The sequence below is a fragment of the Crocodylus siamensis genome, chromosome 15 (assembly GCF_052110815.1).
Source record: "Crocodylus siamensis isolate JL-2025a chromosome 15, ASM5211081v1, whole genome shotgun sequence".
NCBI lineage: Eukaryota > Metazoa > Chordata > Crocodylia > Crocodylidae > Crocodylus > Crocodylus siamensis.
The window spans coordinates 53,601,090-53,622,795 of NC_143409.1; the positions used below are offsets into that span (position 1 = coordinate 53,601,090).

At 57.0% G+C, this 21,706-nt stretch overlaps 1 protein-coding gene and 3 non-coding genes across 4 annotated transcripts; 1 reads left to right on the top strand and 3 right to left on the bottom strand.

Moving 5' to 3' along the window:
• Positions 1 to 1,090: 1,090 nt before the first annotated feature.
• On the bottom strand, positions 1,091 to 1,163 carry TRNAR-UCU (transfer RNA arginine (anticodon UCU)). Its single transcript has one exon. It is a non-coding gene; the product is annotated as a tRNA-Arg (tRNA).
• A 2,727-nt stretch (positions 1,164 to 3,890) lies between these two features.
• TRNAT-CGU (transfer RNA threonine (anticodon CGU)) lies at positions 3,891 to 3,964 on the bottom strand. Its single transcript has one exon. It is a non-coding gene; the product is annotated as a tRNA-Thr (tRNA).
• A 2,014-nt stretch (positions 3,965 to 5,978) lies between these two features.
• On the top strand, positions 5,979 to 6,060 carry TRNAS-GCU (transfer RNA serine (anticodon GCU)). The gene has a single exon. It is a non-coding gene; the product is annotated as a tRNA-Ser (tRNA).
• Positions 6,061 to 9,407: 3,347 nt separating this feature from the next.
• LOC149852894 (uncharacterized) lies at positions 9,408 to 17,404 on the bottom strand. The gene is made up of 5 exons (XM_090028175.1): positions 17,285 to 17,404; positions 16,664 to 16,916; positions 15,691 to 15,817; positions 14,213 to 14,329; positions 9,408 to 11,937 (listed from the first exon to the last, which is right to left on the bottom strand). The coding sequence occupies exons 2-5, from the start codon at positions 16,823 to 16,825 to the stop codon at positions 10,406 to 10,408; spliced, it is 1,938 nt and encodes a 645-aa protein (XP_089884301.1). The 5' UTR covers positions 16,826 to 16,916; positions 17,285 to 17,404; the 3' UTR covers positions 9,408 to 10,405.
• Between the last annotated feature and the right edge of the window lie 4,302 nt (positions 17,405 to 21,706).

A 21,706-nucleotide genomic window follows, 5' to 3' on the forward strand; every position in this document is an offset into this window, starting at 1 on the left:
GCACCTGCACAGCTCAACACACGTGTAGGAGTTAGGTCAGCTTGGAAAGAAAAGCCGTGGAGGCAGCTGGAGCTCAGACTCCAAAGCACGTGGCTCAGGCCGGGCAGAGGCAGCATGGGGCCTCCCAGTTGCTCAGTCACCAAATCCCTGCCTACGCTGCTGATGTGTTCGGGGTCTGTAGAGCACACCCAGCGCGCACGCGGCCGACACGAGCAGCACCGAGGTCAGGCCGGAGCACCGCACCCAGCACCCGCAAGGCAGCCGCAAGCGCAGGACGCACGGGAACAGCCGGCTGGAAAGCAAAGCGTTTCCTTCTGCAGCCCAGCGATGTGGGCGCTCTGGGGGCTCCCTGCGAAGAGCAGCATTTCCATCACTGGGTAATGGAAACAGTCCTGGCCTGACAGCCCGCGTGAGCCACAAAGCAGCCCTGGCAGGCCTTCAGCATGAGGACGTGGCTGAAATCTCTACAGCTACAGAGAGCTGCCCATGGAGGTGGTGGAGGCGGTCAATGCTGGTCATGATGTTGGATGGAGAGAACTGGAGGGCAGCAAGGGGGAGATTAAGATTATTTTTGGGGAAAAATTAGTATTAATTTTGTCACAATTTTTTCATGGTTCATTTTTGCTTGCTTGCTTGCTTGCACCTTGACTGGTGCAGATCCTGGTGCGGGGCAGGGCTACTCAGCTGGGCTGTGTCTGGTGCAGCTCCCACACTCAGATGCTCCAGACAGAAGCGAAGGGTGCAGCAGAGGATTGTAGCCAGGACAAGCAGGGTCTGTAACCCCCTGTGATGGGACAAGTGCCCTGCCAGACACACCCACCTCAGACTTGTACCCAAAGGATGTGGGCAAGTTGGAGGCTAGCTGGGTGAACTCGGTTTACAGATTGGGATTTGATAGCAGCCTTTATCTACCTGCAGGGTGGTTTCAAGTAGCACAAGGCTGGGCTGTGCTTAGTGGTCACAGATGACAGAACAAGGAGCAATGGGCTCAAGGTGCAGCAAGGGAGGCTTAAGAAAATCACGGCAGCCTGGTGAAAGTAACTGGAAGGAAGCCATTGCTCTCTGTACCTTGGGGAAAGAACAGCAATTTCACCCCAGGTGGGATTTGAGCCCACAATCCCTGGCTTAGAAAGCCAGTGCCTTATCCATTGGGCCACTGGGGTTCCTGGGGGCTTCCTTCTCAAAGGCCAGTGGTCCCTGCCTGCGCCCACGTGCTCTCAAAACAGTGGTGGGCAATGAATGCTTTTCTTCCAGCACTGTGTAAGGACGGCCATGTCCTGGGTGAGAGCACAGATCCCGCACGCCCAGCCTCCCGTGTCACACGGTGCTGGACCGGGGATGCTGACAGGCCGAGCACACGGGCTCAGACCGGGGTGTCGTACACAGTGCCTCTTCCACTTGCAGCCTCCAGTGCTTGGGGTCGAGGAAGCTGGGATTCAGAGGCTGTCTGCTCCAGAAGCAGCTCCTGGGCGGCACCGCGCTGTCCTGGAGGGCGACGCGCTTCTCCTCCACCCCAGGCGCCAGGTTCCCCTCCTCTCGCTGGCCCCCTGCTCCCGCTCGCCCACCCCTGCTGCTCACACGCTCCCTCTCTGCTCTCCTGCTCCTGCCACCTGGGGCCAAGCCGGCGGGTTGGCCAGCCGCTCCTCCACGCGGGTGCCCGGGTGCCCAGCAGGACGGTGCCGTCGTACGTCTGGTGCTGGTGGAGACGGCGCGGTCATCAGGGCTGGTCATCGGGGTGCCAGTCCTCACGTTGCGTCCCCGGTGGCACCTGGGGCCTCTCCCCCATGCGCAGCTGCTGGACCTGCAGAGCAAGGACACCGAGGACACTCCCACACGTGATACTGTGGCGCTGCTGTTATTGCACCACGGTTTAGTACTTCCTCCTCCAAGTATTACATCCCGGCACAGTAACAACAGGCCGTAGTACGCCGGTACGTGTGACACACTGTTATTTGAGCGGAGCGCTATACCAGGGAAGCACGTCGCTGGGGTGACGTAGCTGCTGGTTATGTGTAGACACGTGCACGTGCTACATCACTAGTGTGTTGCTGCAGCAACCCAGCATGACACATAGACATGCCCGGTAATGGGACTGGAAGGGGTGCAGTGGAAAGGACTGTGTATGTGAAGGTCAGGGCGATTTGTGGGCAAAGTGGAAGGGACCTTAGGGTCCCTGGCTGGGAAGGGTCAGGCCTCTCCTTGTGGGACTGTTACAGGGAAAGCAGAGGCCCGCTTCAAAGCTTGGACAGCTGGAGGAAGGGCATCCCTCGTTGCCTGGGGAGGCAGGGCGGAGGCTCTTTTTGAGAGACTGCAACCTCTCGGAGACAACGGGCACTATCCCCAGGGACCGGGCACCCCGCCAGCCTTAGATCAGGGGTTGTGCGTGTCCAGGTGCCCAGGGACCGTGGTAAGTTAGCCAGGCAGCCCTTGTCATGCGTGCCCACTGCACAAGCCCCACTCCCTCCATGGGGGCGGGGGGCCCGCTTGGCTCTTGTTGCAGGCAGCCTGCCTTCCTGACCCCTCCCCACGCCAGGCCAGGGCTGCCCTGGGTAGCAACCGCCAGGGTTGCCCTGGACCAACTCCCTCCCTTCTCTGCACGCCAAGCACTTTGCTCCCATGGGGGCAGGCTCACGCCACCCGGGGTCGGAGGGACTAGGGCTCCCGCTCGTCCGGGACACCGAGCTGGTGATGGCCCCGACCTCTCCCCGGTATGTCTCATCAGAAAGGCGGGATGGGGCAACCCCCCGCTGTGCCCCGAGCGTGCCCTACTGAGACGTCCCAGGTCCTGCCACAATGAGCTGTCTGAGCGTGGCGAGGAGTGCCCACCCGCTATGCCCTGCTGCTGCTGACTGCAGCGATGCCCGCGCGCACGAGAGCCTGTTGCAGGGCTCTGCGCTCCCGCGGTGCCCCGGGCAGTCCCACACTCCCGCGCCGTGTGCGTCGCTGCTGGAGGGCCACGTCTGCCGGTGATACGAGGCCCTGACCCTACGAGGCCCTGACCCCGCAGCTGAGGCGGGGATCACCGCGCCACCAGTGAGTTTCTCTGCACGTGACAGCAGGGGACAGCGAGGCCAGGCAGGGAGAGAAGAGGGGAGGGCGCTGAGGGGATGGGAAGGGGGCCTGTGTGGGACCCCTAGAGCCAGGCCTGCAGCCAGGGTGGGCCTGTGAGGTGGCATGGGCACGGGTGGCCACAGGGCCCCCACCCCTAAACGCCATCCTCCATGCGAGGGGCTTGCCAGCTGGGCATGGCAGGTGGTCCTGGGGAGGTGGTGGGGAGGTGGTCTGGCTGCTTGCGAGTGCTGGGTGGCAGAGGCCCCCCACCTCCCCACGGCCACTGACCCCTCCTGGAAGGAGCTGGAGCTGGAGCTGCCCCTGGGCAGTGTCCTCCCTGGCCTGTCCTCTGCCCTGGCTGTGGGAAGATGTCAACCCGGGCGCCAGCACTGGGTGAGGAAGCCACGGGCAGGGAGGACACTGGCCACGGGTGCTGCCGGCCTGAGGGCTCGTCTGGGTCTTCTCTGCAGGTCTGGGCTGCTGCGGGGGCTTGAATAAATATGCTGCCCATGGCCCGGGTCCCTGCGAGTGAGGCTGCTGGGCAGCTCCTGCATGCAGGGCACAGTCCTGTGGGCTACTCTGGACCCTTGTTGTGCTCCGTGACCCCCATTCACAGCAGCCGCACAGCCTTCACTTTGACTCTGGACTGCCTCCCAGAGGAGTTGTGCCCGCGCCTGTGCCCTCGCTGTCCCACAGAGACCGCCATCTCCTCCAAGGTAAGAGGATCAGCCCACCTGCCCTGGCAGCACTGCCACTGCACCTCGGCATTGGCCCAAATCACCAAAGTGTCAGTGATTTCTTCTGCTGCCCAATTGCCTTGCAGGGAGATAAGAAGAAGCAGGCACTGCTGGGAGTTGAACCCAGGATCCCCTATTTACGAGACAGGTGCTTTAACCAGCTAAGCCACAGTGCCCATAGGTAACTAGTGTCTCCTAGCAAAGCATCCACACCAGAAGATAGGCGGGTGATCCAGGCTGACCTGGACAAGCTCAGCAAATGGGCAGACGAGAACCTCATGGTGTTTAATACCGAAAAATGCAAGGTTCTCCACCTTGGGAGGAAAAACCTGCAGCACCCTTATAGGCTCGGCAGTGCTATGGTGGATAGCACTACAGAAGAAAGAGACTTGGGGGTCATCATTGACCACAAGATGAACATGAGCCTGCAATGCGATGCTGCGGCTAGTAAAGCAACCAAAATGCTGGCATGCATCCATAGATGCTTCTCGAGCAAATCCCGGGTCGTCATTCTCCCCTTGTACTTGGCCTTGGGGAGGCCGCAGCTGGAGTACTGCGTCCAGTTTTGGGCTCCACAATTCAAAAAGGATGTGGAGAAGCTTGAGAGAGTCCAGAGGAGAGCCACGCGCATGATCAGAGGTCAGGAAAACAGATCTTACAATGACAGGCTGAGAGCCATGGGACTCTTTAGCCTGGAAAAGCGCAGGCTCAGGGGTGATCTGATGGCCACCTATAAGTTTATCAGGGGTGACCACCAGGATCTGGGGGAACGTCTGTTCACCAGAGCGCCCCAAGGGATGACGAGGTCGAACGGTCACAAACTCCTGCGAGACCGTTTCAGGCTGGACATAAGGAAGAATTTCTTTGCTGTCCGAGCCCCCAGGGTCTGGAACAGTCTGCCGGCAGGAGGTGGTTCAAGCACCTACATTGAACACCTTCAAGAGTAAATTGGATGCTTATCTTGCTGGGATCCTATGACCCCAGCTGACTTCCTGCCCTTTGGGCAGGGGGCTGGACTCGATGATCTCCCGAGGTCCCTTCCAGCCCTGATGTCTATGAAATCTATGAAAATTGCTATTCGTTTCATTTAAGTTTTATTAGCAAAAGCCCTTTCCTGCTTGGTGGACCTGTGTAATGTGATGCCTCGGGCAATGGAAACAGCCCAGTCTTTTCTCTTCTCCCATCTATCTGCTTGCCCAGGGACCAGTGCCAAACTGTGCCAGCTTAATATAACCAGGTGCTTGATCCTCGTCTCGCCAATGGGCCACGTTTTGCTCTCTGGTGAGCCCACACAACCCCAGACAGCCGCACGCTTCCTGGGTATAAGCAAGAGTGGATTTTGGCCAAATTCAGATCTCTAGTCACCTGCCCGGCCAGGAAAAACACTTAGAACATGTTCCTCCCACAGCGAGTCCCCTTCTCCTTCTTTGCGTGTGGAGGGGACGTGAGTCCAGGAAGATGCGGAGGGAGCCAGAGGCCAGCTCTACGCTGGGTCCAAGCCTGCGCCCCCAAACCCTGCAGGATCCCTCTGCACGGCACTTAGGTCTCGCTGCACTGTGACCCTCAGGGTTAAGTAATGTTGCCGAATCTGGACTCTGTTTCCTCGTTTTACCCTTGAGGTTTCTAACAAGCTCTGCGAGAGTTCACGTGTGACGTAGTGAAACACCTTTTACCCTGCTCAGTAGTTTCCCCATGGGGTTATGCGCTTTGCCATTGTAAACAACAGCTTCAACCGAGATCAGCTGGGGCTGAATTTGAGAGCACCTGTCCAGTGCACCCTGAGGAAAAAAGAGAAAAGAGACAAATCTTTGCACCATGAATCATTGCAAGGGGGAGATCCATTGGTGCTAAAGCCAAAGCCTAGTGCCAAAGGAGCAATAAGGGTATAAGAGGGGCCACATACATGAATAACATTAAAGCACCGATTGAACCTGTTCTTTCCACCCCCACCCCCAATATTTTGAGGAACTGGGGTTTGGTGAGGGCCAACCCTTTTCATGATCCCAGCACCTGACTCAGCCACTTCAATACTACAGGAATTGCCCAAGACCTACCAGCAGCACTGCTACCTGCAGGGCTGGTTTTGCAAAAGGTCGACAGGATGGACTTAGTTATTTTGTGTGCGCGCGGCTGCATTTCTTTTGTGTTGAGAAAGGTTTTTCCTCTTGTGGCACAAAAGGCCCCAGGAGTGACAAGGTGGCCGAGTGGTTAAGGTGATGGACTGCTAATCCATTGTGCTCTGCATGCATGGGTTCGAATCCCATCCTTGTCGTGCGGTACTTTTGTGGGGCGAGGGGAGGGACAGAGTCCAGCCGGATCAGGACAGGCTGCAGGGGTGGGCGGATGAGAACAGGGTGGGATTCAAGGCAGGCAAGTGCAGGGTGCTGCACCTAGGGAGGAGGAGCCAGCAGCACAGCTACAGGTTGGGGAATCACCCCTTTGGGCAACAGGGTTGTGGGAAAGGGCTCTGTGCCCCTGTTGGGATTTTAAAATGGTCTCCTACCCTGATGACCACAACCTGAGACACACTAATCATCTTTCAACGCCAGCTTTAAAAGCCACGGGAGCTACTAGGGCTAACACAGTTGCCAGAGATAACAGACTCCCTTCAAACCGTATCATGTGGGGGCACCCTGCTGAGCACCGTCAAGGGCTTTCGGGTTGCAGGGAGGGGGAAAGAGCGGGTTGAGCTGCTGGCTGGCAGCAGGGCACGACTTGCTACAGGCGCACGGGGAGGACACTCGCTCTGGAGATTAGGAAAAAAGCCAATTCCAGGGTCAATTTACGCCCAATTGGTGTCACACCTGTTTGCCAGCTAAGGTGATTTGCCAGCTCTAAAAGTAGCAGCGGGTGCCACGTGGCCGAGCACGCGGCATTTTGGAGGGTTTCAATTCCAGTACCTGATTTCCATCTTCCACCTCGGGAGTCATCACGAGCCGTGCGGCAAGACCTCGCCAGGCAAAAAGGGCAGCTGCAAAGTTACCTGTGCCATTCAATGCCTCCTCAGAGCTGCTAAGTTGCGATGAAAGGCCAAGGAGAAGAGATGAAGTTGAAGAAAAAAGTGTTGACAGGACTGCCTGCTCCACTCGCCTCCGATTTTGGTAAGAGGGAAGCGAGCGCACGCTGCACTTGGAAGAAGATATATCCTGGCGCTAAAGAACTTGAAGCTTTAGTAACAATGAAATAGAAGGCAACAAAAATCCCAACAGTCACCTGTATGGCCTGGGATGTGGTTTCCACTGTCCTGGAGCCTGCTCCTGATCGAAGACCTGGGATGCTTTATGGGAGAGCGTCAGAGGCAGCGTCCAAACCCTGGGAGAAGGCCGAGCGCAGGGACAGAGGCACATCCAAAGGGCTCCAGATCCTGCAGCATGTCACGCTCGGCATTGTGCAGACATGTCCCTGCTCCCCCTCAACTCCCTGCCCATCCAGAGCGCGTCACCATGGCTGGGGGAGCAGGCAACAGCCAGAAAGCAGGAGTCCCTCCGTGTTTTGGCCTCCAGTTTCCCCAAGGAGCTCCCCTCAACCCCAAGCGAGGCCCAACGACTAGGGGATCTGACAGCCCGATTGCTCAGGGGATCCCGAGACTCACTGGCTGGAGGAGAGCAGGGCAAACCCCGGCACACACCCAGGGGAGGCAACTCGGGACGGGCATGGATACTGGGCAGAGCAGCCTTGCTTTCGTGCATTTACACTTCTTAGTTCACCCTCGTTAGCATTAACCACGCCCAGTTTCCTTCTGTTCCGCCCATGGTCCTGCCCCCACATTTACATGTAATTGCCTATGCATGCCAAAACTTTCCACTCTGCACCCACACGAGGTTGTCACTCCGACTGTCTTTAGTCAGTTCTCAAAAGCCTCTTTTATATTCTCATATCCCCACTGGTTTCCCTTCCCAGTTTGGTTCAAGTTCCTCTAGTCGACAATTAAGCAATTAACCATTTAAAGCCCTAAGTAACGAGTGCCTAGTTAAATCTCTACCGCTCAGCGTTTAGATGCAGCGCAGCTCAACAAGGGGAAAAGGCGGGAAAAAGCAAGCATTAGCAAGCAATGCGCTAGCTGCAAGAAGTCGGCAGAAAAAAGGTGGGAAAATGCAAGAGACACAGGGCAGGAAAATGCAAGTGTTCACCATGTGAACAAGAACCAAGTATCAGCGTGCGCCCACGTGCGTGCACACTGATACAGACAATGGAATGGCTGGTGGGCAGCACAACTATAGAAGGGTGGGTTGATTAGTGGAAGATCAAGACTACTGGAAGAAGGGAGCATTCATACCTGAGGATGGACAGATTAGCAGGAACCAAAGATGGGCTCCCTCATGGCTGCCTGGATAGAAATGTTCCTGTTTTTCCCACCCTTGGCAGGAGCATGGATAAAAGGAGGTGTGTATCTGCCCCACTGCCTCCTCACCCCGATATCAACCCCTGCTGGAGACTCCTTACCAGGCAGTACAAGAGTAATGCAAGGCAGAACGCCATTTAGAGAGCACCTGATCTCATAGTGCCCACAGAGCTGCTGCACCATGCTCTTCATCATATAGATCCCATGCCTGAGGGTGACGTTGTCCAAGCTGTGGGCCACACGTCCTCCCAAGATGCACAGCCCCATCTTATACGGAAGCATCTCCTTTGTGTACCACACATCAGCAATCACTGTGCAGTGCTGGTGGTCCAGGGGCACACAAGTGGCTGTCCCCTCTGGCACACCAGTGCCACATGGGGACCCCTACACAGAGACAGTGCAGTGGCCAGACCCTCTTGTGGGGAGCAGGCTAAGGGAGGAGAAGAGGGGTCCCACACCCCAGAAGCTTGGTGGGGGGGAAGACAGATTCCTCACCCATGCACTGGGGGAAACCCTATAGGGCATAGGGGTTCCCCCAGTCTTTGGGGAGGGGAAGGCAGCGACCCCGGACACCCGGGTTCTGCTCTCACCTGGCAGCTGGTCCTGGCACCGGCAGCGGATAGGGGACGTGTGGTGGAGGCAAAGGTCATGACACCCAGCACCAGAGAGCGGGGATCATGATGCCCTTGCTGACCCCTGGCCCGGTGGAGAGAGGAAAGTGCGAGTCAAACACCCCTCACCCCCACCAAGGGAGACTCCCTACCCTCCCCTAACTGCAGGGGGGCAGGGCCAAATCCCCAGTGCCTGTTCCCACCACAACTCAGGCATGTGAGGCCCTCCATGCACATGGAGGCATGCTCACAGCTCTAGCATCTAGTCCGATCCCCTGCTCAAAGCAGCAGACTTCAGACCGCTGGATGCCCTGATGACCGAGTGAGCTAAAACGAGATCAGTGGAGCATGAGCTCCACGCACCTGCACCTGCTGTTAGGTTGATTACATGATTCACTGGTGAACTGCCAATAAATGTAGCCTAGACACAAGTACAAAGCAATCATCACACAATGAATGGGGAAATCGTGCAATTAATGTAGACTGGCCACATGTGCAAAGTAACTGTCATGCAATGAACAGGTGACTCATGTAGCATGGCTACACATACAAAGGAATCGCCATGCAATGAACAGATGAATTGTGCAGTGCAATAACTGTAGCATGGCCACATGTGCCAGTGATCACACAATGAACTAGTCAATCGCATAATAAATGTCACCTCACCACATGTGCAAAATAATTTACAGGAAATGAACAGGTAAATCATACAATAATTGCAGCCCAGTTACACTTGTGAACAAACTGTCAGGCAATGAACAAGTGAACATGTACATCTCTTATTGAGATTCATGCCAAAACCGTACACTGGCCACATACAAATCAAACAGAATTGGGATTGGGATAAACATCCCCCACTCCCTTATCTTTCGATTGGATAGGCAGGCATCCGTGAGCATTCCTCACACTTCTGGCAGAATTGCGGATGCTTTCGGGTGCAGATGCACTGGTGTTTGGCCAGGGTAGGATTTGTGGAAGCTAACCTCACGCACAGAGGACTCATGTTGTTTCTCCCCTGCGTGGGTGCATGGGTGCCTGCCCAGGCCGGAGGACTGGCTGAATCTTTCCCACATTCTGAGCACTGATGTGCCTTCTCCAGTGTGAGGATGTGCTGGGGAGTGGCCAGGTTGAAGGATTGGGTGAAGCTCTTCCCACATTCAGGGATATCATGTGGCTGCTTTGCTGTATGAGTCTACTGCTGTCCAGCCAGTTTGAAGGAGTGGGTGAGCCTCATCCCACAGTCAGAACACTAATATGACTCATCATCCGTATGGATCTGCTGGTATCGATCCAGACTGGAGGAATGTGTGAAGCTCTTCCCACACACAAAGCACTGATGTGGCTTTCCTCTACGTGGATACTCTGGGGGATGGCCAGATCAGAGGAGCTGGTGAAGCTCTTCCTACACAGGGGACAGATGTGGCTTCTCCCCTCTGTGGATGCATTTGTGCTGGGCCAGGTGGGATGCAATAGTGAAGATCTTTCTACACTCAAGGCACTGATGTGGATACTCCCTTGTGCACATATAGTGGTGTGTGGCTAGGTTGAAGGACTGAGAGAAGTCCTTACATGCACAGCACTAATGTGGCTTCTCCCATGTGGCTATGCTAGTGTTAGACCAAATGGGAGGCCTGGCTGAAGCTCTTCCTACACTATGAGCACCATTATGGCTCCTCCCCTGTATGGATGCACTGGTGGATGGCCAAATACGAGGAACGGCTGAAGCTCTTCCCACACACAGAGCACTGATGTGGTTTCGACCCTGTGTGGATACGCTGGTGCTGTGCCAGAGTGGAGGAACGACTGAAGCTCTTCCCACACACAGAGCACTGATGTGGCTTCTCCCCTGTGTGGATATGCTGGTGCTGTACCAGACTGGAGGAAAGGGTGAAACACTTTCCACACACAGAGCACTGATGCGGCTTATTGCCTGTGTGGATACGCTGGTGGATGGCCAGGTTGGAGGAATGGCTGAAACTCTTCCCGCACACAGAGCACTGACATGGTTTCTCTCCTGTGTGGATACGCTGGTGACGGGTCAAATGGGATGAACTAGTGAAGCTCTTCCCACACGCAGTGCACTGATGTGGTTTCTCCCCAGTATGAATACGTTGGTGACGGGTCAGTTGGGATGAACTAGTGAAGCTCTTCCCACACACAGAGCACTGATGTGGCTTATCGCCTGTGTGGATACGCTGGTGTTGAACCAAATGGGAAGCCTGGGTGAAGCCCCTCCCACACTCAGAGCACTGATATGGCTCCTCCCCTGTATGGATGCGCTGGTGGATGACCAGATAGGAGGAACGGCTGAAGCTCTTCCCACACACAGAGCACTGATGTGGTTTCTCCCCTGTGTGGATATGCTGGTGCTGTGCCAGAGTGGAGGACTGGGTGAAGCTCTTTCCACACACAGAGCACTGATGCGGCTTATCACTTGTGTGGATACGCTGGTGGATGGCCAGGTTGGAGGAATAGCTGAAACTCTTCCCACACACAGAGCACTGATGTGGTTTCTCCCCTGTGTGAATACGGTGGTGACGGGCCAGTTGGGATGAACTAGTGAAGCTCTTGCCACACACAGAGCACTGATGTGGCTTCTCCCCTGTGTGGATACATAGGTGCTGAGCCAGGTAGGACGAACTCTTGAATCTCTTCCCACATTCAAGGCACTGATATGGCTTCTCCCTGGTATATATATGCTGGTGCACAGCCAGGTTGGAGGAATGGGTGAAGTTCTTCCCAGGCTCAGGGCACCCAGGTGGCAGAGCCCGGTGTGAGGGGCAGTTCAAGATTTTCTGGTACTCAGGGCAGGGGTGGGCTTTGCCCCTGGGCCTGGCAGGCACGTCCTGTTTCCCTCTCAGGCCCTCCCCACTGGCTTGGTTCGGACGCAGGGTCTCTTTCCGGTGGAACTTTACCTTACGGCTCTTCAGCTCCACAAATCCTTCCCTGGGCCCAAAGCTCTCTCTGGATTCTCTCCTTTCTCCACTCTCATGTCCAAGGGAAGGTGGCACATGATTCACTGCTACATTCTCTCTCAGCTTTTGATGCCTCCCCAGGCTCTGGAGCCATTGGTTTTCCTCAGGTCTCAGGGACTCCATCTTGACTAAACCCCTGGGGGAAGTCCAGGGTGGCTCCAGGTTTGCAGGCCCTTCTTCAAGACTTTGCTTCTCAACTCTGCTCAGCAGCCAGGCCCTTCCTGCATGGGGAAGAGAAACTCCAGCTTATTCCCTGTCTGGCTGGCACAGACCAAATACTGCTGTGATGGGCCCCTGAGCATGACTACACCTTGGCATTTAAGTTTTCAGAAGAGAACAAGTTTTTCCTGAAAAACCACAAGTGCTGGGGGTGAGGGAGGGGCATGTCTATGAACCCAGCTAATGTTTCCTGCTCAGTGGAGGTCAAAGCCAGATGCTTAGAGTTTCTGGCCCAGCTGTCAGCCCCATCCTCTCAGGCCCTGCTGTGAGAAAACTCACGTGGGTACACGTCTTGGGACAGGACCTGAACAGCTTCCTCCTCTAAGGGGCCCAAGAGACTAGTGGCAGAACCAGCAGAAAGGATGAAGAAGTCTCTCTAGGGGCTGCTCTGTCTCACAGCACTAGCAGGTCCAAGGGGAGATGATGCTGAGCCCTCCACTTGGATAGGACAACATGCTCCGGAAGTCAAAGTGCATTGGTGGGACTGCTCTCCAGTGCTTGCCTATGACCTCTGGCAATCCTGAGAGCAGCATCTGGTACCAGGACAGACAGCCGCACAGTCAATTCCTGGGACTCCCCAGAAGTCAGGGGTATGGGGAGAATAGCGTTACAGTGCACCAGATGCTTCTCTAAGGTACAAAAAGCCCATGTGGTCTCTCCCTCCTGCCTCCAAAACCTGCTTTGGGATGGGAGGTGTTAAAGCTGGGGGTCACTTTCCTGGAAGGAACAGGGCTGTGCCTCCTTCAAGCTCCCAGGGAAAGGTCTGGAGATTGGAATATGTGTGTGGCTTTTTGCTGCTGCAGAGGCCCACATGGCCTGCATGTCAGCAGAATCTGCACCGGGAGAAAGGCCTGGGCATGAGCCTGCGCATGCACTCCCTGCTGAGTCCTGAGCTCTGTGACATTCATGGCCCAGAGACAAAACACAAAGGGTACGAGCTGTGGAGTATCCACTTCCCCCTGCAACATGAAAGTTTGTGAAACACACCACCTTGGGGAGGTGTGCAATGCAGCCCGAGACCAGGATTCAACACTTCCTTGGTCCCAGGTCAACTTGATCAGGAGATATCAGGCAGAGCCCCAGGCCTCTTGCTTGTGCTACAATAATGCCTACACAGAACTTTGCCCCACCACGCGGATTTCCATGGGGAAGTACAAATCCCATCATGCCTTGGGAGAGGGAGCTATAGCTACCTTGGGCTGAACAATCAACACTTGTGCTGCTAAATATAGATGGAAATTTAAGACCATGGTATCCCAGGGAAATCAGGCCTGTGCCTATACATCAAAACAGTATACTTTGTTGTCCCTTAGCAGTTGTAGTTAGGGGGAGAAGAAAGTAGGGGTGAACCGATAGATTTTTATGGCTGACACCAATAGCCGGTGTTTAAGGAGGCATATCGGCCGACACAGATCTGATATGTGATTCAGCTGCCTCCAGCTGGTCACTCCATTTTGCTGGGAGAGAGGAGGGAAGGGGCATGCGGGGGAGAGGGGGAACACAGATCAGTGCACCCTGCAGTAAGTGAGAGGGCAGTGGCAGGCACTGCCCAGCGGGGGGGGCATGCACAGAATGGAGTTACGGCTCCTGCAGCTGCTTGCACCCGTGGAACATGGGGGGCGGGGGTGAGTCCCGGGATCTGTGCAAAGCAGCAGGGCTGCAGCTGCGGCTCAAGCCTGCAGCATCCTCCCAGCACCACTGGTGCCTGCTCCGAGTCCCACCCCCGCTGACAGGAACCCAACTCAGCATCAGTTCAAGCCACAGCTGCAGCCCCACAGAGATCCTGGGGCGTACAACCACCCTGTGCTATCCCAGGGTGCAAGTAATGGCTGGAGCCGCCTCCTCCCCGATTACCGATGCCGCCACCTGGCACCTGCTCTGCCTCGGTTTGGCAGCATCTGCCCCTGCCCCCTCCATCACCAGGGGAGGCATTGATCTGCCCACCCTCACCTCGTGTTATGGTATTTAGCAGCCAAATTACCAGCCCAATGGGGCTGATATACGATACAGCACATTTTCTTTTTATTGGTATCAATCCAATATTGGACTGATGTGTCAGTGCATGTCTAGAGGAAAGGAGAGGCTGCTCGTCTCCACAACTTGGAGTTTCAATGCGTGGGAACAACACCTCCCTGGACACACGATTACATAAGCTACTCGAGGTCAGGAACCTGGAAGGGCAGCGCTGGGCAGGTCTGCGGGTCCAAGGGCCCTTGTCACTGTGGCCATGGTGCATTTGTGAGAGGGGAGTCGGGGCAGGGGGCAGTCACAACTTACCTGGCAGCAGGTCCTCTGACTTTGAGATGTCCCCACAGTCCTCATCATCACAGACCCAGAGCTCCTCCTGGCCTCGCACAATGCGGCAGATTAAGTCAGGTGCGGGACCACAATATCCTGTTCAGGGCAGCAGTTAAAAAGCATTCATGACTGGGTACTGGATGCCAAATAACCAACCGGGATTTGGGGAGTGGATCCAATGAACTCAAGGAGTCTACTGGGGCCCTGAAGGACAAGGAAGGCTGGACATTTAGGACCCAAGAGATGATGGCCCTTGTCACTCAAGTGCTGGGGGGGATGGTCATAGGAAACAAAAGTACTGTACCCACCACTTGGAGATATAAAATGGGTGTGAGACGACAGGGACGGGCATGGAGATGGAGCGATGTGCTCAAAAGCATAAAGATGAAGCTTTCACTATTTAAAAAGTCACCAAAATGAGGAGATGCTGGACACACTGGTGCCTGGATAACATCTGTCTTATCAGCATCATTCCAGGCAAAGGAATAGAAGTTTCTTCTCTGCAAAGGTTTAAAGCGCAGCCTGGCAACAGTGAACAGAATCCAGGACACGTGCCTGATCCCGACACTGTTTTCTGGGAGAGAGGATCCTTCCTCAGTAAGGCAGGGGAAGCGACAAATTTATAAGAACTGCAGCGGCACTGAAAGCAATCATCCCATCCAGTGGGAGAATGATCGCAGAGGGGATAAGAGCATACAAGCTGGGAAAACTTGTAAGGTTGGAAACAAAGGTCCTGGGAGTCTGTGGTAAAGACAAGAGAAGGCAGAAAGAAACACTTTTTGCAGCATGTGAACGCCCATAAGGTAGGAATGGCTGACATGCTCTTTGCTGAACAACTAACTAAAAGCCTTGGAGCCCTTTCCAAAGAAAGTCCTTCAGGGGAACTAGAGGGGAAAGAAAGCACTAGAAAAGCAAATTGACCTGGTACAAGGTAAGTCTCTCACATCCTTGCCCACAAGCCAGAAAACCCCTGTATCAGAGATCCTCTGGAAATGGCAACCCATTTTCACCAGTCCTGAACTGAGCCCACTTCTGTTACCTTATGCTGGATCATAACCAAAGAAGGAGAAAGCACTAACTGAACACATTCAGAGTGTTACACCTGTGGGACAGGACACAAGAAATCAGAGCCATTCCCTGAGGAGCAACTGGCAGTGAATTTTTCTGCCCAAAGATTTGGGAGATGACACAATCACGCTGAGAAGGGAAAGGGAGATACAACAGTCAAGACATGGCTGGATATGGAAGCACCCAGGGTTACAAGAATGGGGAAGGGTCAGGTGAAGGAGGCCAGATCAAATGAAGCTGGAGATGTCAGTGATCACACAAGGAGCTGTGGGGGTGATGTGGATTTCAACCACAGGAAAAGTCCATGAGGATGAGAGTGCCGAGAAGGAGGGGGAGACAGTAAGTGTCAGCGCTGACATGGCTGCAGGGAGAAGCCAGAAAAGCTTTACCCAGGGAAATGAGGGCTCGCCAGTTCCTCAGCATCTGGTCCCGGTAAAGCCCCTTCTGTGCATCTTCCAGCAGCTCCCACTCCTCCCGTGTGAAATACATGGCTACGTCCTCAAAGGCCTCCTGGAGCTGCAGGCACAAGCATTACCCCATTAGTGTCTCCTGGTCCAGCTGCCTCCAGCCCCCGGCGCCCTCTCCAGAATCCCTCTGTGCAACACTGCTCTGCAGGCTGGGCCATGATACCCAGGGGTGCAAAATTCACCTTCCTGCACTGACAGGGGATGTGGGTGCAGCCATGGATGTAGGGGTAAACATGTATGTCCTGACCCAGTTCTTGTTTTTTTAAAGAAATTTTTCGTGTTCTAAGCCAAATCAAGTCAAAATCCTTGAGTCAGAGGCCCTGGGCTCTCCCGCTGTGCTGCCTCCTCCAGAGGCACTTCCGCAGTTTGGGCCCGTGGCTCCTTCGGCCAGGGATCGCCAGGCTGCTGCAGTGCCCCAGGGGGCTGCATCCAGTCTGAGGCCACCTCCTCGACCTTTACACTCACCGTGACCTGGAGGCAAGGGGAACATGTCACCGGGGAGCTGGGACTGGGAGACGGGGTGGCAGGAGACATCTCCCAGGCACATGGAGACGGGGCTGGCAGCATCCACGATCAGGGTGAAATGCTCCCACGTGGAGCTCCTCATCCTCCACCTGCCCCAGCCAAACCCCCTCAGCCAGGGTCTCGTCCCAGGTTTCTACCCTGCGCCCCGACACCCAGCTCCTCATCTCCTGGGGCAGGACGGCCAGGGCCAACTCCAGCACCACCAGCTGCAGCCTTGGCAGACCTCCCACAGGCCCTTGGCCTCCCGGTAGCGCAGCCCTGGATGTGCCAGTTCCAGGTCTTTGGTGTGGGGAGCTTGTACCCTGGTGCCAGCGGTCGGGTCTGTGGGGGCTATGTGGGCACAATGGGGTGGATGCATAGGCTGCTTCACCTCCTTCCCCCGCATGTCCCAGTGCTGGACCAGCTGCTCCTCGCGCCCCTGCTTCACTTCCTGCTGGGCTGACGCGCCCCCGATCCCGGCCTGGGCCACACAAGGGACTTGCCCTGCCCCGGCTGCTCCTGCCTGGACGCCGCCCGGATCCTGCTCCTCCATCGTCCCCCGGCTGCGCAGGGGAGGCCGGCGGGTGCCAGGGGCTCCAGGGACACCGCTGCTTCCTCCGCCCGGAGAGGCCTCAGTGCCGGGTCTGCAGGGAAGGAGGCAGCGCGGCTCAGAACAGATGATGGGAGACGCAGACCGACCTGCCCAGCCCGAGCCTCAGCCCAGCCTCGACACCCCTGCTCCCCGCAGCCCCCACGCAGGCAGGACCAGGGCTGCTCCAGGAGCCCCCACAGCTCCTGCCCCTGCCTGCAGCCCCAGCCCCCACGTCCTCCTCGGGCCCAGGTCCCCCCCTGCGCCCCCGGCCCGGGGGAGCCCAATGCCCCTCACTCCCAACCCACAGCCCCTCCCCCCGCAGCCTGGCGGTGCCCCTCGCTCCTCAGAAATAATCCTGACCCCCGCCCCCCAGCGCAGACCCACCGCCCCCCGGCCGCGCTTCCGCCTCTCTGGTCCCACCTGAAGATCGCCCCTTCCCTCCGCGGCGCCTGCGCAGTGACTGCTCCGCTCCGCGAGCAGGTTTGCCCACGTGACTCCCCGCCCCCTGGTGCCCGCACTCCGCCCACCTCCCTCTGAACCCACCTGAAGGATGTCCCTCCCCACACCTCGGCCCAGCGACGCCTGCGCAGTGAGTGCTCTGCCTCCGTCCCTCCCCTCCCCGCGCTGCCCCCCCCCCCCCCGCCAGACCTGGGCAGCCCTTCTGCTCACGGCGCATGCGCAGACACTAGTCCTTGCCACGCCCGGCCTGGGGTTGCGCATGCGTGGGGGGCGCCGGTCGAGGTGGCGCGGGGTCGGAGCGGGTGGGGGCCGCTCAGCCTGCAGCTCCGGTCACCCCCGCCTGGCTCGTGTGCGCGGCGCGCCGGGGGCACCGCCGCACCGGGCCAGTGCAGCCCCCGGCCTGTCTCCGAGAGCCCCGGGCCCCCCGCCCGGCAGTGCCGTCACCCCTCCTCGCTCCGCCCCACCTCAGCACCCGCCCCCGGCTCCCAGTAAAGAGCGGGCTCCGGAGGGCTCCCCTCCGGCTGGTGACAGGCACCGGCTCCGGCTCCTGAAACAGCCCCACCGCGACACGGCCCCGCTGCAGCAGCCCTCCGGGAGCTGTCGGGGCTGGGCCGGCCTTGGCGCTGGGGCAGGGTCAGTCCCGGGCCTCCCCCCCCCGGTCCGAGCCGCGCTGCCTCCTTCCCCGCGCCAGCCCCTGCCCGTCTGCTGACCCGCACCAGCCCGGGGATCGGGTGGGGCGCCGCGCCCGGGCAGGCGCTGGGGCAGGGTGCGAGCGGGGCCGGTGCGGCGCCGAGGGCTACCTGGGAACTGGTGTCCCAAGGCCGAGCCGAAGGGCAGAGCCGGGGCAGGAGCCGGGGTCGAGCACAGAAGAGCAGCAAGCAGGCGCGCAGGGTCGGGACCAAGAGCTTCCAGCGTCGCCCAGCTGGGGTACTGCAGGCCGCGCTGGCTTTCCAGGGCTGCAGCCTGTGGCCCTGCTGCCCGTGGCCTCAGGCCCAGCAGCCCTGATCGTGTCCCCAGCCCTGCTGGGGCCCGGCTGCTGCGCCGGGTGAGTGCAGGGTGCCTGTCCCCGCCAGGGCTGGGCCTGTCTCACTGGGACTGGCTGGCTGCCGGCGTTGCACTCCTGCTCACTACAGTTGCTCTTGGGCAGTTTAATAGAAGCATTTCTTTGTAGGCTCTTAATCTAGCTTCTGTATGTCAAAGATGAGCAGGATGAATATGAGGTAGAAGAGACTGCCAAGGAACATGAGTGTATGAGTGTATGTACAAGTATGAATGTAGCATACGTTTCATTGTTTCATTCAGTTGCTTTGTGATGAGTACATCATATTCTGCACACTCGTTCAGGAAAAGAATCCATGCACCTCCGTGCACAAGTGCTGCCCTTCAATCCAGTTGGGGGTTGTTAGTGCTGTGCACCAGGGAGCAGACAGTCCAGGTTGCGACCCTCAGTATTTGACTTGGATGGATCTCAAGCAGGTGACACGACATGGGCTGTTTAAGGTGCCTTTATTAGTGGCCTCCACACACAGGATGAGCAGATTTGATCTGAAATAGGCCTGCTCAGTCATAATTGCAGCTGCCTAATTACACACCTGACTTGGGTGAAAGTCCAAATCATCATCATTCAATCACTGGTTCTGCATGTACAGGTCTCTGACTAGGGGAAGGTCCACGATCAGAGGGTTTTGCTAATTGCACATGTCTGCCCCCATCACCATCCACCCATCACTGTGGGACTTTTATTGAATCATGAAGCCTATGCATGTCTTTTTTTTAACATGGGGGTGACATTGTGTATCAGGAACCACACAGATCATCCCCTTTCCCCCATTCTCAGAAGAAAGACCCATGAAAACCAGTAACACAACCCAAAATGCCCCAAACCTCTCCTTTTTAATTATTTTAGGATCTCCATTGCTCTTGGCTGGCTTAATGCTACTCGAGGTGGGGGGGAGGTCTCTGCTCCTCTGCAAAGTTCCACCCACCCTCACACACCAGGCCGGCATGTGCCACTTGTGTCATAATGTATTTTGAGGGAAGTCCAGACAAATGCATAAATTCAGGGAATTATATAGGCATTAAGTGTGCCCTTGTGAAGAAAGCTAACAGCATCCTGGGCTGCATTAGTAGGAGCGCTGCCAGAAGATCAAGGGAAGTGATTTTTCCCCTCCATTCAGCACTGCTGAGGCCACATCTGGAGTCCTGTGTCCACTTGTGGCCCCCTGCCCTGGGTCCAGTGGAGGTCCTGTATCTCCCAGACTGGGAGCCTCCACTGTCCGTTCAGATGCTGCGGGATCCATTGGTTTATGCCATGATGTTACATCGGTCCCACCGAGCGCTTCCCACCAGCACAGCCCAAAGGGCTGTCGCAGCAGAGGCTGGGGCTGCTGTCGCCCTGCTCCCCACGCAGAGGACGGCACAGTGAGGGCACAACTGCTGAGCTGGGCACAGCTCTCCCCAGTCCCCGTCCAGGGCTTTAGTCCCGGGCCCATGCTGCAAACTGTTGAGCAAGCCGGCTGTGTCTGAGGTTCAGGCCCCCCGGGGCGTCACGTCACCCACGGAGCCGTGCTCCAGGCCCCCAGCCGCACGTCAGCTTGCTTGGCCTGGCGGGGGTGTGCAGAGGGGTCCTGACTGCCGCCTGGGCCTGGGCTGAGCCCATGTGCTGCCAGAGCCACTCTGCGGGGGTAAAGGCCTGGTGTTTCATTGCACCTTCTCCCCCTCCCCAGGGCCAGGAAAACCAGCAGGCTCTGCATGATGCCCAGGCTGAGCACCCGGCTGTGAAGCAGGAGACAAACCTGAGGCCCGCTTGCCGCATGCACCATGCAAAAGAGGTGGTCAGAGCCGGGTGGATCATGGGTCCTCCTTTGGGAGGGACAATCACGCTCGGGTGAGAGCAGAGCTGGCCCCTGACCCTGCGGATAGAGGAGGAGGCCAGCTTGACCCACAGTCAACACGAACGGCCCCCAGTTTATATCGGGGGGACACAGGTCTCTGCTTCATGGCTCATGGGCAGGTGGCCCTGACCAAGCCTGAGCTACAAGTCGGTGTCTCCCATTTCTCCCTCCTGCTCATTGCAAACAAAGACTACTGCGTCCTGGGCTGTATTCACAGGAGCGTCATGTGTCCTTCAAGGGAAATTACTCTTCCCCTCTATCCAGCACTGGGGAGGCCTCACCATGACAAGGACCAGACATCGGAGCAGGCTGCCTAGGGGAGCGGTGGCATCTCTGTGACGGGAAACTTTGAGAAGCAGGTTGGACGGACGCTTGGCGGGGATGGGGTACTCAGGGATGGCAGCACCAGGATCAGGGGGCTGGACTAGATGACCTTGTGAGGCCTCTTCCAGTCCTGTTCAATGATCCCGTGTCCCTGGAGACACGTGTTCACATGGAGTCCATCAGATTTCCCCAATGAGGGATGTCCTATTTAAAATGGATGCAAATCTCTTCCCACATGGTTTGTGATTTTTTAATTATTGCTTGAAGTTAGAGTTTCATGAGCATTAAACCAAATGCCAAAGCCAGGCCCAGCCCCTTCCATGTACCCCACCCTGCGGCCCACTGTTAAGAAAGCTCCTGATGGCCTCTCTGGGCCACCTGCCTCTCCTGTTTAATCAGCATCTCCCCTCCTGCTCCTCTCCGCGTATCACCTCCACCCATCACGAGGCAGCTCCGGCCTTCTCTAGAGATGCTCCTGTCCTGCGCTGCAGACCGCCCAGCCTGCTTGCTGGTCACCAGTGAGGAGGCAGTCGGGCCCTGCCCTGGCCCTCTGCCATGTGCAGACAACACCCCTTCAGCAATGGCAGGTGTAGCGTGGTGTCCACTTCCCTTGCGGTCTCTGGCCTGCTCTGTCTTCCTGGACCAGGTCCTGGGGAAGACTTCAAGCAAGGTATCCTAGAGGGGACCCTGCCCGAGTGGTCAGAAGGGATGAACTGGGACCCTGATTTCTTGCTGCAAACCCCAGTGACTCCAGTGCAAGAGTGAAAAGAGGGCTGGACACAGCAGTGCCCTGCAGAACAGGGCCTGTGACCAGCCATGGCCTCTCCAGGGCAGTTCAAGCCCTGGCACCTCGTGTGCACGTGCTCTGGTGAGACGTTCATGGCAGGACTGGTCCTGAGCACCCAGAGAGCAAGGAGAGGATGACCCAGACATCTCCCAGGTCACCTTTATACCCCATGGTGACAAGAGCGGGGAAGAGGGCAGTCTTGGATCCCACAAGCTGCCACAGCGCTGAGGGACCCCCATGCTCACATTTACTGGGATCTCTGCGTGTGTCAGGCCGGGGAGCTGGACCCCAGAGGTGAAAGCTCCCACATGGACGGTACCTGCATAGAAATCCTGGTGTAATCTGCCACCTGCCACCTGGCCCTGATCCAGCCTGAGG